The sequence below is a fragment of the Neopelma chrysocephalum genome, unplaced genomic scaffold (assembly GCF_003984885.1).
Source record: "Neopelma chrysocephalum unplaced genomic scaffold, ASM398488v2 Primary Assembly neopelma1_191, whole genome shotgun sequence".
NCBI lineage: Eukaryota > Metazoa > Chordata > Aves > Passeriformes > Pipridae > Neopelma > Neopelma chrysocephalum.
Window position 1 is genome coordinate 501,117 of NW_020897853.1, and position 15,427 is coordinate 516,543.

Below are 15,427 nucleotides of genomic sequence, written 5' to 3' on the forward strand. Positions count from 1 at the left end.
CCTCCCACACCAACCCCCGTTTCCCAGCGCGTGTGGAAGCGCTGCCCAGCCCGGAGCAACCCCCCTCATCCCTCCCCAGCCCACTGCGTCCCGCCGAGGGTCAAGGGGTGACAGAGTGACACTGGCACGGACACACAGACGCCCTAGAGCGCCGGGGGCAGGATCCGACCCTCACTCCCCCCCCCCTCCCCCGCTTCCCACCCCACCTGCGGCCCGGAGGAGCCACTCGCTGCCTTTCCCATCCATAGAGGGCGGGAGCCGCGCTGCGGAGCCCGTCCTGCACCAGGCGGCGGAGGCAGAGCGAGCGCCCCGCCGGCACCGCGAGCTGCGGCGGCCGTGCCCGCGCCGCCTTCCTCCTCCTCCTCCTCCTCCTCCTTCGCTTCCCATTCCTCCTCCTCCTGCTCCCGCTGCCCTCCCGGCTCCGCTCGCCGTCCCGCCCGGCCGCCCCGCGAGCGGCTCCTTCCCCCTATGGATGGGAAGGCAGCGCCCAACGGCGTGGCCACCATCGAGGACCGGATCCTGCGCATCACCGGCTACTATGGATATTACCCGGGATACTCCAGCCAGAAAAGTAAGGCGCCCTCCCGCCTCTCCCGGCCCTTCACGGGGGGCGTGTGTGTGTGTGGAGGGAAGCGTCGGCAGAGCCCGTGGCCCCCCAGAATTCCCCTCATCCATCCCTCGGGGTGCGTGTGGGGTCCCCGCTGTCCCCCGCCGCTCTGCGGATGGAGAGGGGGGCGGCGGTGGCGTTTGGCCGCGGAACTTCGAGGGCTCGGGAGGGCAGCGGGGGCCTCTCGCTGTTGTTTTGGGGTTTATTTTTAATTTCCGTCCCCCCCTCGTCCCCCGCCCCCGCGGTGGGGGGGTTCGCTCTCCAGGTGCCCCGCGCCCGCCGCACCGGGAAAGTTTCGGTCCCGGTGGGTCCCCCCGGGCGGGCGCTTCGGCGCGAAGCTCCTGAATTATTCATCTTCCTCCCCAAACTAATGAGATTTTTCCAGAAAAGTGGGGAGTTACCGATGGGGGCTTCGCTTCGTCCCGTTTTAATACGAGACTCCTGTGGTTTAGGAGTTTGGTGTTGGTTTGGTGTCTTCTTGTGTGTGTGTGTGTGTTTTTATTTATTTACTTCCCTTAAACGAAGAAGCAGAAATTAAAGCAGTTGGTCCTTGCAGAAATTCCCTATCTTTTGCTTTTGAAGTTTTTAATTGGTAGCAGTGGATTTCTGGCAGCTGGGAGGACCTCAGTGGGTTTCTCTGGAATTCTGGCAGTCCCAGCGCTCTGTTTGACGGAGAAAGTTTGGCTGATGAAAGAAATTATTCATTTTTACCACCCAGGAAATGTATGAAATCGGGTTTTATTGTGTTAATAGTTGCTTTGCACCTGGCAAAAGCTACAACATACCACAGCTTAAAAAACAAAAGGGGAATTGAGGCAAAGTGGTGGGGTGGGGGGGAAAGGAAAGGCAAGAAGCCCACCTTGGTGAGGTGAGCACTAAGGAACAGACTTTCTTCTGAATATTTAAACTCCCCTCGGAATCAGGGGGAGTGAACTGGTTTCCAGAACAGGCAGTGCAGTGCTCTCCAGCTCCAGTGCAACAATAAACCAAAACACAATTAAGAAACTGCTAAATGTGAGACAAACACATCTGTGGGATTTTTCTGATGGAGGAAAGCCATGCACTGAAACCACTTAAAATAAGAAATAATAATTCCTTTGTGTAATGGTCATCACTGTTGGAAAAATCCAACAGTCAAGCCCTGTGGTTTTATCCAGCTGTTATTTGTGGCATGTTCACAGCATGGCAGGTGTTATGGGCATTTATTTGGTGAGGTCACTTGGTTTTTCTGCAGTCAGAAGAGTTGAGAAGAAGCTCAGAACAATCTGGAGGAATGGCTGTATGTCAGTCCAGGGACTATTTAAGTCTGACCCAGGTGGAACCAGTGTCCCAAATTCTGCAGCAATTCCAGACAATGTCTACAGTGTGATTTACCAGAGAAGGGTGAGGATTCTGGCTTAATACTTTGTCCCAAGTTTGCTTTGGTGTCAGAATGCAATTTTTCAGTCTGCAGTAACACTCCCCACTCTCCATCAATCTGTAGACCTGAATTCAGTATTGGCAATGCAAGTGCTCTGTGTGGTGCAGTGGCAATGTCAGGAAAGCACTGCCCGGACAAAGAGAAGCTCTTTCAGCCCAGGACCAGGTTCTGCAGATGCTACAAAGTACCTCTGCTTAAAATTAGATAAAGCACGTCAGGAGAGGCCAAGGCTTTCGGAAGTGCTGACTCTTGGGATTTTGTTGTAAGCCTCCCAGCCTTTTGTGCCTTTGATGACTGGGTGCTGAGGAAAAAACAAAAAGGATTAGTAGCTCAGGTTTTGCTGGTTGAAGAAAATAAGCTACATTTGTGGTCATCATGCTTGAAGAGGAAAATTGCAAGTGCATAAGTCAGAGGTATCCCAGTAATTAAATGCCCTTGGGTACATGAAAAGCATGAACCCTTTCTGAGCTATGAATGGTTTTTAAATAAGTCTCATAAGTTTTGAAACCATCCTCATAATTTTTGGAGTGTTTGCAGTTGGTGGGTGACTGCTTTATCCTTGTGGCTGTGAGTTTTGGGTTTATAAAGTACTTTAATGTCCTGCAGTTTTCACAAAGATGCTCTGCCCTTACCTGGGTTAAACACAGGCCTCCTTCAGGCATCATGAACATACATCCTCTTGGCATTTGGGCAGTGAGAGTCACTCTTGCAGCTCCTGCCTTGGAGTTCTTACTCCATTCCTGTGCCTTGGCTTTAGCCAAGAGTGGTGCTGCTTCAAATTTCTGTTGACTGACAGTTCTTGCCATGGCTAATTGTTCACACAGCAGGAGGACTGTCAACATGTAAACACGCAGGGTGGGGAGTTTGTACAACCAACTATTAATAGACTTCATATCTCAATTTATTTAGGTGAGGGCATGATTGTTGTCACTGCTGTCCAGATTCAGTTTTAGTGCAGCTGGACAATGCTGGTGCCTTTGGCTGGAGAGCAACGTGCTGGTGGGGTGCAGTGTGCTCAGAATTCCAGGCAGGTTGTGTCCCTGCCCTCCCCAGTGGCAGAGGAGCTGTTGTCCTGTCCCTGTGCCCAAACCTGTGGTGGGTGCAATCATCTGCTTACGCTGTCACCTCACTCCTGCCTGGGTCTGAAGGGTCCCTGAGGATGAGCTGTTGCCCCCAGGATGGCTTTGTGCTGTCACCCCTTGGGTCTGACCAGAGGGCTGGCCAGGCACCAGATGGGGATGTCATTTGGGCGGTGACAACCTGCTGATGGTCACCACCTCTCCTGAGGCTCCTCTTTGCCCCCAGCCTGTGGTGCCCAGCGAGGGACAGGAACATTTACTGAGGAAAGCTGAAGGCAGGGCTGGGTGGCTGCTCCTCTGCTCACTCTTGGGGGGGACCTGGAAAATGACAAAAAGCCCCCAAGACTCTGTGAACTGTGCTGGTGATTTACATCCCTCCCTCAGTAGATCAGCAAATATTCCGTGGTTTGACAGGAGACCATACCTGGGTTTCTGTGTGTGAAGGCTGAGGACTGGTCACAAATGGCCATGGAATGTGATGTCAGAGGACTGTGGTGTTCAGGAGCTGTTATCACAGAGAACTGCAGTATTTTCTAGTGACTTTTGCTTTATCTATATTTGTGTGCACTTCAGACTTGGAGTGTCCACGTGACGAGTCTTTTGGTACTTTTACCATTTTTAATTATCCTTTAAAAAGTTATTAGAGAAGGAAAATACCTGTTTTATTTCCCTGTAAACCATCTAAAAAAGCAGAGACGTATTTTGGTCTGGTATTTACATTGATGTATGTTACAAAATTCCTATATCCTGCCTGATAAGTCACAGGAATTGGAACAAGATAATATGTTTTTTTCCCTACCTCACTTGGTGCTGAAATGCAAAGGGCTTTTCCTGGTCCCAGTCAACCTGTACTTCTGTGGGAAGAAAGAGGGGCTGTGTCTCTCTTCCAGTCAATTTCTTTGGAGTTACTCCACAATTTCCAGGACATAGTGCTGGTGTAGATCAGATGCTCCAGCCAGGGGTTGCAGATGGTTCCCCCATGTTAGTGACCACGAACAGTGGGAAACTCTGTTCCCTCTCCATAACTTTGCCATAACTTCTCATTCTTCTCTGACTTTTTTGCTGGTAATACAATCACATTTAGTGTTTCCAGGCTCAGGAGTATGTATGGGTTTGTTTCTTTGTGGGCTTTGTTTTTTATTTTTCTTTCTTTTTTTTCACCCTTTCCAACTGCCATCCCATCTGCCTTTCATCTCAGTGCTGAAACCTTTTTTACTTTCACACTACAAAGTTCTTCTCCTTCAAGTCTGTCCTAACACCTCTCCTGTGCCTTCCGCTGAATCAAAACTGATCCAGTCGAAGTTTCCCGTCTCTGATCTTCATCAACTTCACCGAGTCCATCTCCAAGTCAAGTTTCTGTCTGTGTAATGTCTTTCTGACAGAGCCTTTCCAGCATCCACAAAGTCTCATGTCTTGCAGGATGCTCTTGGCATCGCAGATCTGCATTTCTGTGATGCTGTTTTCTCAGGCCTGGACAAGCACAGCATAAATGTACTGAAAAAACAGTGGTTCATCTCGTGGGGCAGCACCTCTTTTTTCTTTAACCATGTTTGTAGAGCTTCTCATGCCTGGAGGATTTGATTCCCACTGCAGCAGATTACGAGTGCCCATCTCCACCAGGCGCTCGCCAGATTTTTTAACAGGTTCCTTTGGACACGATCCTGTGCTGATACGATCTCCCCTTCTCCTCTCCTTCAGGCCTGACCTGAAACCATGGAGTTGTGTAAGCTCCTGGAAGGAGAAGGTGCTGCCACGTGGCTGTGCAGCAGTGAGACTGTGACACTGTGACAGGGGGTGACCACCCCTGTGGTGCAGCCGCGTGGTCAGACGTGTCTGCCAGCGAGCTGGAGAGCCCTTGCACCAGAGTGTGACCTTAGCAGTGCTTGGCACCTGGGCTGAAATGCTGAACCTGTCCTTGCTAATAGCACAGTCACTGTCAGGAATAAGCCACGTGTTTTCTTACTCCCCTAGAACAGCTCAAGCAAGGTTTTGTGCTTTAATTTGGCGAGTTCAGCCTCAAGTCAGCAATGTGAACTTAAGCATCTGCTTAAGTCTGAACTCGCACTAAGCCACCGGGCTTTGATGATGTGTTTAAAGTTAAGTCCATGCTTAATTGCTTTGCCTTAATAAGACATGGCATGCTGAGCCAGCACCACTGGCTTGACAATTTGGCTCTTGCTCTCTGCGTGGAGTAAAAGGCTGTGGAGGGAAAAGCTAACTCTGAAACACTGGAGAGAATTTTCTCCTGGTTATCACAGCAGCTGTGCCAGCAGCTCTGCTGCAGTACAAATCACATGGCAAACCCAGATCATCTCTGCTTACTGAACACCCTGCCCTCCTGGTGGCTTGTCACTTCCAGCGAGAGGAACAAAGTCTCCGTCTGTTTACTGGAGGCTCCCAGCTGCTTCTCCAGCTCTTCCATGTGCAGAGCAAACACAATGGGAGACTGGGAAAGGGGCAGTTGAGCAAAGGTGCTTTGAATTTTTAGTGGATGGGGCTGGTTCCATGGAGCTGTGTTTGGGGGGTCTGGGAGGGAGGCGGTGGTGTCTGAATCAGTCTCTGTGTGAGTTGAAGTCTCGGGGCTGTTTTAGCTCGTACCAGTTGTGGCAGCTGCCCCTGTGCCACCTGGTGCTGCTTGAGTTGCAAGGACACCAGATGCAGGGTTAACCCAAAATAAGCTTTATTTTAAAGCCCTTCCTTTCCCCACTGGACAGGGATTGTCCGTAGGGGGTTATTCCCTAGGAGGGTGGGCCACAGTGAGGGCTGAATTGCAAACTGCCAGTTTAACAATATTTTCCTCCCCCACTCTTGGGCACAGATGGATGTCATGGCACAGGATGTTGTAGATGCTTCTCCTCACAGGCTTGTCTCTCTGTTCAGGTAAAATAAATGGTGGCTGTGTATCAGCACTGGTAGCAATAACTTACGAAGTCATTTCTTTCAGCAAAACAGATTTTGTAAATACTCCTTTGCTGAGTAGTTTTGGCAAGACCAGGTATGTATTCTTTAATGGAATGGGGCCATTTGTGTGGATTTCTGTTTGTGCTGAAAGGGACAGCATGGCAGCCTCAAACTTGTGGCTGGAAAGTAGGATCTCCCCTCACCTGGGGACTCCAAGTGTTTTGGAAGATGAAGGGTCCCATTAGCTGGGAGGAGAGGAAACTGGTTCAGTCCTTGGCCTTTCCTCAGGGACTGATTCAGCCTTTTGGGGCAAAATCTCTGGGTAGTCAAGCTGTGAAACTGCAGTACTGGACTGCAGTTCTGGACATCTGTGGGCAGGAGGGATGGATTCAGATTGGGAAGAACACCACTGTGAGCAGGACAGTGAGGAGCATTATCCTTGGAAGAGGGGACTGATAGAGCTTGGCTTGTGTAGGCTGGCCAGGGTGGGAACAGGGCTGCTGCTCCAAATACATCCTGGGAGGATGAACAAGGGAATGTAGGAAAGAAGAGTGATTTAAACTGAAATTGCGTGTTGGCACAGAGACAAATGGGTATGAACAAGCCATGAATAAATTAAGTCTGGAAATTAGCAGAAGGCTGAAATTAATGGCCAAAAATCTCACACAGTCTTATGTATTTAAACAAGAATTATTTCCCAAGCTTTAAAGGTGCCTCATAAAGAAGTTTGCCAAGATTTTGAGAAAAATTACCCCCATTTGGCAGGGAAAATTGAGGCAGTAAGGTGGGGGGAGCAATGCTAATTTGCCAGAGGTTGTTCAGAACAAGCCATAAAGTTTGATGGAGCGATCTCTGCCTCCACTGGTGACTGCACAGCAAGTCTGGTGCTGTGCCTGGGCTGGTGCTGAGGGTGGGAGAGGTGCTTGCAGTACCTTGGTAGTTTTCTACGTGTGCTCTCTGCCTGCTTTTCAGTTCCCCTCCCTTCCTGGGCTCATTTGCTCCAGCCCTTCTCCCATGACCAGTGGTGTTCCCCAGGGCTCAGAGTTGGGCCGAGTCCTGTTTAATATCTTGATTGGTGATCTGGATGAGGGGATTGAGTGTACCCTCAGTAAAATCACGGATGACTTCCAGCTGGGTGGGAGTGTTGATCTGCTGGAGGGTAGGAAGGACCTGCAGAGGCATCTGGACAGGCTGGACTGATGGGCTGAGGCCAGATGGATGAGTTCCAACAAGGTAAAGTGCTGGGTCCTGCACTTGGGCCACACAACTCCCTTGGAGAACTCCAGGCTGGGGGAAGAGTGCCTGGAAAGCTAAGAATGAAAAGGACCTGGGGGTGCTGCTCGACGGAGGCTGAACATGAGCCAGAGTGTGCCCAGGGGGGTAAGGAGGACAATGGTATCCTGGCCTGTACCAGCCAGAGTGTGGCCACCAGGACTGGGGAAGTGGTTGTCCTCCCATGCTGGGCATGGCTGAGGCCCCTCAATTCAAGAAAGACATCGAGGGGCTGGAGCATGTCCAGGGAAGGGCAACAGAGCTGGGAAGGGGTCTGGAGGGTAAGCCCTATAAGGAGCAGCTGAGGGAGCTGGAGGGGCTCAGCCTGGAGAAAAGGAGGCTCAGGGGGGACCTTCTCACTCTCTGCAACTCCCTGACAGGAGGGTGGAGCCAGGGGGGATCAGGCTCTGCTCCCAGGGAACAAGGGACAGAACAAGAAGAAATGGCCTCAAGCTTCACCAGGGAAGGTTCAAGTTGGATATCAGGAGGAATTTCTCCATGGAAAGGGTAGTGAAGGATTTAAATGGACTGCCCAGGGAGGTGATGGAGTCACTATCCTTGGAGGCATTCAAGAAAAGACTGGACATGGCTCTGAGTGTCTGGTTATCAGGGCGATGATCAAAGTTTTCACCCAACGGTCTCAGACGTCTTTTCCAACCTCAATGATTCTGTGGTTCTGTGATTCTTGCAGAAAGGCTTCCTCGCTGCCCAGTCCTCTGGGTGATGGATGGGCTGTGCCTCGTGCTCCCATGTGGCACAGCTCCTGTTTCCTGCTGCTTTGCCTCACTCGGCTCCGTTCACCTGAGGTGGCTTTAACCTCACTCAACTTGACATCATCATGTGGAGCTGCACACTTCCTTCTTTTCTTGTTTTTCCTAAAAGTGTGGCTGCTGCACACAACATTAGGAAACACATTAGGAAATGATCTGGGTATGCCATGAGGTCCTGCTCGCTCCTCTGGAGTGCACAGGAGGGATATCCCTCATTTTGACTGTCCTTCCAGCACTCTTTCCCTGACTCTGTCTTCCCCATCCACTCAGGCAGGCAGCTGCATATTTGGTCTTGCTTAAATATTGTAAAATAACATTCCAAGGTGACAGATGGTTCTGGCAGACTTTTATCCTTCCAATGCTCACATTGCTGTTTTTTAATAGTGGTTTTAAAGGTTCGCAATTATTTCTTCTGCACATTTGGAAATTGATGGGCTTTTGCTCAACTGCCTGCATGGGAATTCACCCATGAAAGTGAACTTGCAGCTTTACTGTTTGTTGAAGGATTGGTGGCAGGAATTTTTTCACATAAACCTGCTGTTGGATGATCACATAATAATGAATAATGAAAATGCCTGGAAGAAAAAGGTCAGTGTCGCTCTGTGGCAAATGTGCAAAGAGGGTGTGGGGGGGAAAAAAGTGAAGTGCTTAACTGACCAGTTAAATTATTCACCAAGTGGACCAGCTCTACTTAGTGAGACTGAAAACCTTTTTTTTTTTTTAGTTGTGGTGAGGTGAAGTGAGACTCCCCGGTGGCCTTCGCTTTGGGCTGGTCCCTCTGCGGAGTGGCAGATTTCACTGCACAGAGATAGGAGCTGCAAGGTTTTGTGAGCTAATACCCAGCGTATGGCTTTCACAGCCATGGCAGAGCTGTAAGTGAGAGCATCCCGGGCACTTTGAGTGGCAACAGTGATTTTATCCAGGATGTGTTCAAGTGACAGGCTTTCGGTGTGTCTGCCACACAAAGACCTTTCTGTTATTACCTTAAAAACACATTGAATCTTCCTAAACGTCCCTTGCAAATACCCTTGGTAAAATGGACTTGCCCTTTCCTGCCTTCTGCTGGGCTGGAGCAGGGGTAGAGGAGTGAGGGAGTGAGAAAGGTGCCTCTGCTGTTCTTTTGTAGAAAGTAGAAGGTGATTTGCTCCTCTTCTGGTTTCTGTATGAGCTAAAGCAAGGGAGCAGGATTCAGATCTAGGGGTAGAAGATGATGTTTCCTGCTGTTTCTGGCAATCTTAAAGCTGTTCTTTGTCTCAAAGCTGTTTTAACTGATACAAGAAGAGTTCACATGCCTGTTTTTTCATTTAAGTTTCCAGTTTCATATTGGACAGGGAAGAAGGGAGAGACAAGTACCAGCACGGCAGCTCATGGGTCAGTACAACTTCACCAAAACAAGTCTACCAGATATACTACTAGAGCAGTCATAGTCCTGGCAGTGATCCCTCCATCCAGGGTGAGAAAGACATTGTAGCCTGAAGCCAACCTGGCAACTCTTCCAGTTTTATTCCTTCTTGCTTGTGTTATGCCTGAGAAGTGGCTGTTTATGGCACTGAAAAAGCACTGCTTGAGCAATTGCCTGCTTTTATATACAATATACAATAGTGCAGCTCTCTGTCTTCCTGTGGAGGCTTGGTCTTCTGGGGGACATTTTTGATGAGGGCTAACACCTCCTTCTATTATTAATGGGGGAGTTGGAGATGCTGTGCACTTCTCTGAAAAAAATACTTCCCCGTTGGGGACTGATTTTTCACAGGATTCGTGGGAACACAGCTGTGCAGGCCCATTCCAGCTAATGGGCATCATATACCTGGATGTCTGAGGACAGCACTGAAATCATCTGCTGCTGTGCCTGAGTAAGATAAGCGTGAAGCAAGGCTGGAACACGTGTTCTCTGTCGGGGAGAGAAAAGCGATCACATTAGTTTTCACAGTGTGATTTATATTTGGCATCTTAAGTGAGATGGCACAGTTATAGAGCAGTTGATGGTGCAGTCATTATGACCCTTTTCTTTTATATATCTGAATCCTGGAACTTTTAACTCCTTTCTGAGACAAAGCTTGCCATGTGGAGTGTGCAGCCCTGGAATTGTGTGGGTGCAGATTGGGGTTTTTCTCTGCACGGTGCCAGAAATAACCTGTTGTGTGATACGGTACAGGGGCTAGGATTTGTAGCAGCTTGAGTGCGAGTGGGATGCTTCAAAGTGCTTCACCAGAGGAAATTCTTCAGTGCTGACAGCATGGATGGCAGGAAGGTGAACTCTTCGTGGTGTTCCTGCACCATGGTTTGGAATTTTACCTGGGGAGGATTGGTTCTATGTGTGAAAAAGAATTTACTCAATGCTTGGTACTCAGTGAGCCTGCTGACACAAAGAGCAGGTGGGAAACTATTGAACTTAGCATTTGCCAGGAAAAGAAAAACATACCTGATGAATTTTCCTAATTTTCTATCAATTCTTGCTTCTTTCCAGGGTGGGATGGTATGGAAAAAAGAAAAAGTGAGGAATTAGATAAAAAGAAAATTAAAAGCATTTTGAGAACATTTCTTCAGAGGAAAAAGAATCCGGGGCAGGAATGTCACTGAAGAAGGGCCACTTTTCACATGCACTGCAAACCAAACCTTGGAGGAAGGAACAAAAGACATTTTTCAGCAGCAGGACTTAGCTGAGCTGTTGTGGGTGTGCTGAGCCACGTGTGTCCTGTCGAGGTGATTCATCCATGCAAGGCCTGCCTTCTGTCCCTGCCCTTGGGGGCCCTTTGGCGATGGGCACGGATTTGTCCGTGGTTGGGTGGCACAAAGGGGAGTGTTGGACTGACTTCAGTGTGCAGTGAAGTGCACAACTGTCCTCTGGCCTGGTGTTTTCATGGAGCTGTGTGTCCAGGAATATTCCTTCTGAAGGCCACCTGCTCTGGGATGCAAACCTCACTGAGTCAACTTAGAAGGCTGGGCTTTTCCTTCACCTGTAGGTGCACTGCAGCATCTGAAAGCAGTGAAGCTTAGCTGGGTTTTCCAAGGCATCCTTTATGTCTCAGTGCTGGAAAGGAGGCTAATTAGATCACAAATTAGGGCAACTCTATTTCTAGCAGGGGTCTGTGCGGTGTTTTTGTGCTCGTCTGCTTTGAAGTGAATTCAGAGCGACTGTTTTGAGCATCCCTGTGAAGACAGGCATTCCTGGCTGGGGGTTTGGAGAAGTCAGCCAGAAGAAAAGATGTCTGCATATGGGCAGACTCCAGAGAACTGCCTTCAACTTAGGTATTCACACAGGTGCAGCAGTGGCTCTTCTGAGAGCCAAAGTCTCTTAGGCAGAGGTGGAGGCGCCACTGGTGAGCGTGTGCGTGGCTGCAGTGCCCTCAGATTTGGCGTGCCTGACTTTAAGATGCACTTCCTTGAAAATGTGCCCCTTAATTACTACTGGTGTTAAATATTTATACAGTATAGTGAAGTTTCGTAACACTTTGTGGAGTTTACTGCTTCAAGGAGTCAAAGGAAACGGGAGGTTTGGCTCTCTGTGTAGGGGAATGGAGGGTAGAGGAAATCTGTCACTATCACTGGGCACATTATTAACAGATGTCCCTTATTAAAAAGATCTCTTGTTTTAGCTGGGATCTCAGATTTAATGCAGTAGTAGTGGTAAGGGACAGACCTCAGCTGGCTGGGTTCAGGTTTACTTTAGTTCCAAAGCTGCTCCCAGGTGTGGGATGTTTGCAGCTGAGGATGTTCTTGACTTAGTTGCAGACAAAAATTAAGCCCCTAAAAAAAATGATTTTCTGATAAGCACAGCTTTGGAGAACAATGTCAAGGTTCTGATAATTTTCTATGTTTTTTTTTCTCCTCATGGTGAAGCATTTCTAATGGTGTGTTACCTGGCAAAAGATCAGCTTAGAGTGGATGAATCTTCTGGTGTCTTAATGACTGCTGCCTTTCACACCCTCCCTGTGGATGATAGATGGTTTGTGGCTGCCTAAAGCGAGTAATCTTATTTTTCTTGTGATCCCCAAGTTTTTCTGTTTCCCTGCTTGGTACTGTGGACAGAAACTGCAGTTTAGAGCAGCCTGAATTGCCATATATCCTCCTTGCACACAAAGACAAGATTCATAGGACTTCACCTGTGGGGTTACAGTCCTCTCCTGTCATGTTCAGAAGCGGGTGTCTCTGAAATCCAGCTGGAATTGCACAGTGCAGTTTGAACTGACTGTGTAGATCCTGGTTCTCCTGCTGCATTTCTGCTTTCCCTGTGGATCTCACTGGCTTAAGCCGCTGTCCTTGGTTCTGACTTTCCCGTCTCGTCTCAGCCTCCCTTCTCTCCCTGTGTCTGTGGCATCGGACTGGGTTGGTTGAAGGGATGATCTGAAAGGAAATCTATTTAGTGCTTTTGATGTGCAGAACCTTTTTTTTTTTTTTTTTAAGTTATGAACAAAAATTGTGTCTGTGTGTTCCCAAACCGAAGAATACATGATTGCTCTTCCCACCCTTCCTCTGAGAACAGGCTTTGACATCATTCATACTCTATAATTTATGGTATTTTTGTAGCACTCTGTTAAGGTCTGCAAGAGAGAGAAAGGGATGATTTAGAAAGCAAAGAATAGTCCTGTGCCTTCTGGTAGGCCTGTGACTGAGCAGGTTCCTGCTCCTTGGAGTTGCTACCAGGTCTCTCTTTTATCATGGAATCATTTTTCCTGCTCTTTGGAGTTGCTACTGGGTCTCTCTTTTACTGTGAAATCATTTCTTTAAGGATGATGTTGTTTTCCTTAATGTAAGCACTTGCTCCTTGTCAAACACATCCTCATATGCCCTGTTAGGACTTTGCGCCTCATTCCGGGGTGTTTTAAAAGCAAATTACAGAACGTCTTGTAACTCGTCAGCTCTTGATTTTTTTAACGTGGTTTCTTGAGGAAACAAGGCCTATGTTGAACATCATATCCCTCTCCCTACTCCCTCTCCCTGTAAAATCCAAGCAACCTTACCTGGAGTCAGAGAGAGTGAAAGGCATGGAGCCCTGGTGGGCATTATGTAAACACGTGGCCAGCTGGAAAAAGAGGGCCCTTGGTTCTCCCATGGTGGGAAAGCTGTGGAATTAGCCCACTCCTAAAGATGAGATGGACTGCACACAATTTCTGGGATCTTATCAAAACCACATCTAGTGAACATCCAGCATCAGACTGTGGTGATGTGCAGGGAAGAGTATAATGGAGGCTCCTGGTGCATTTCCGCCCATCACTGATCTGTGCCTTGGGAAATTCTTGGTGTACGTATATTTTAGTAGCTCCTAGTGGATATTCCTTCCATGAATTTGTAGGGAAGTGACTTTGTCCATTTTGCTGTTGTAGGATTTGTTTTCTCTGTTGCTCCTGGCTCTTTGGAAATGGCTCTTCTGCTGAGGAATGAGGATAACTCCCATGAAGCCTTGGAATCAGGTCCTCCCCACCCCCCAATATATGTGGAGAGAGAGGAGAAGAAAGAGAACAAAACATTGGCCTGTTCAGTGTGAATAAACATCCTGCGGAGCTAACACATGTTTTATTCCATAATTCCTTCCAGCACGGAGATAAGATACAGCCTGGGAAGAGAGGACTTGGCTTCGTGTTGTTTGGCTGCTCCTTCAGGGGATGTAGTGGGATGCCAGGAGTCTCACAGGGTACACCTGCCTTTGTTTGGGGCTTTGAGATGATGCAGTAAAAAAACATAAAACAGTTCCACAGGACAGTTTCAGGTTCTGGTCTGAAATTCAGTGAATACAAGATCACTTTGCAGAACCACAGCTGTTGGTGAAGGTCTGTGGAGCATCACAGACAATGGTTGTGAACCCTTTGTAGTTTTAAAAAATGGAGAGAATGGGCTTGTTTTATTAAGGCTACAGAAAATGTTATCAAATATTCATGATGATCATCTCCTCTTATTTGAAATAATAAATCCAATGTTAATTTTGTGCTTGCAGAAAACTGGTAGTGACTATTGGCCCTCTATTTCTTTGCTGGTGTAATGTACTGGTAATATTTAATATTTTATCTACTTTGCAAGGATGTTATTAGGCTTACAAGTATGTCATGGAGCCCAGAGAAGGAAAAGTAAGCTTCTCCCTCTTTTTCCTGCAGGTTAGAGAGATAGAGGCTCCTGCAGTAATTTCAGACTTCTTAAGAGCCCAGGGTAAGAAAACATTGTGCACAAGAGGGCTCACATAAAGCAAAAAAGTTCGTTTTTTAAATTTAAATTTTAAATTTAAACCCCAATATAACTCTTAGCTTTAAAACAGGCAATAAAGAAATGCTACCATTTCTGTTTATTTTAAAGGCTAAGTTCTTAGACATTGTTTTTGTCACTCATGCCATCCATTGTGTTGCCAGTTATGACATTTCTGACCCGTGTTGAAAATTAGAATTTGACATTGTAATGACTGCACTAAACAAGGATATGTGCTGCAGGGTTTTATAAATAGGATTTAAAGCACCCATCCCATAGTTGCACTTTATTATTCTGCTGTACGTGTTTTTGTTAGTTATTTATGTTCCCCAAAATGAATGCTAATTTTTAATATCGCCATGTGGTAACAACATGAAGCCTTTTTAGTCACCGCTGCTGTGCAAAGTATTGTAAAGTCTGACATCCCTTTGAAGAACTGTTCTTAGCCACTGCTGCTATTTTTATTTTTGAGTTGTTCTCTGTTAGAATATTTTTTATTTTGTCCTCGCCTGCCCTGAATTTTCGAAACACTTTCAGATCAACTTAAGACAAATCAATCGAGGTCTTTCCTCCTCCTGTGTTTTCCCCACACTTATTAACTTTTACTGGATTGTGCCTTCGAAAATCTAGTTGAAATGTTTTTTTCCTTGAACTCCAAAGAGTCTTTAGAGAAATATCTGCCAGAAGCACTGACCTACAAAATCTATTAGGCTCTCCCCACTGGTGTAAACTCATTTATGTAATGCTGCTGGATGGCAGAGCAAAATACAAAATTCAGTCTTCCTTTCATAAGCATAAGTGCAACTAAGTGGCTGATAATGAGATAATGTTTGCAAACCTACAGAAGGCGGTTTATGAAGTTTTCTCCTGGGTTTTTTTGCCCTATGGATTTGTAGAGATTCCTTGAGGGCAGAGACCTCAAGGAAGGTTTAGCACCCAAGTGCTGGCAGCCAGGTACTCTGGGCTGGTTCTTGACCTCTGGGAGCATGGCAGGAAAACCAGCCTGACACCCCTAATGAGAAAGCTCTGAGAAGAATGATGCTGGCAGTTATCAGTGAAACTAATTCAGTTGTCTGTGCTGTTCAGACATAAACTGCATAACAAGGTCAGTTGGGGGCTACATGAGTGGAGTTGGGTCAAGTATTGGCAGTGATGTTCTGCTGTGTTGTTTGTGGTCCTTGCAGTGCCAGGAGAGGGCTGGATG

The 15,427-nt window shown here is 47.5% G+C and overlaps 1 protein-coding gene across 2 annotated transcripts in view; it reads left to right on the plus strand.

Moving 5' to 3' along the window:
• Positions 1-419: 419 nt before the first annotated feature.
• Positions 420-15,427, plus strand: part of SLC35F4 (solute carrier family 35 member F4) — a 118,428-nt gene continuing 103,420 nt past the window's right edge. For both annotated transcript variants that reach the window (XM_027702670.1, XM_027702672.1), the window contains exon 1: positions 420-571. In XM_027702670.1, coding sequence (XP_027558471.1) covers positions 469-571 — 103 coding nt within the window. In that variant the 5' untranslated portion in view covers positions 420-468. The remainder of the gene's footprint in view (positions 572-15,427) is intronic.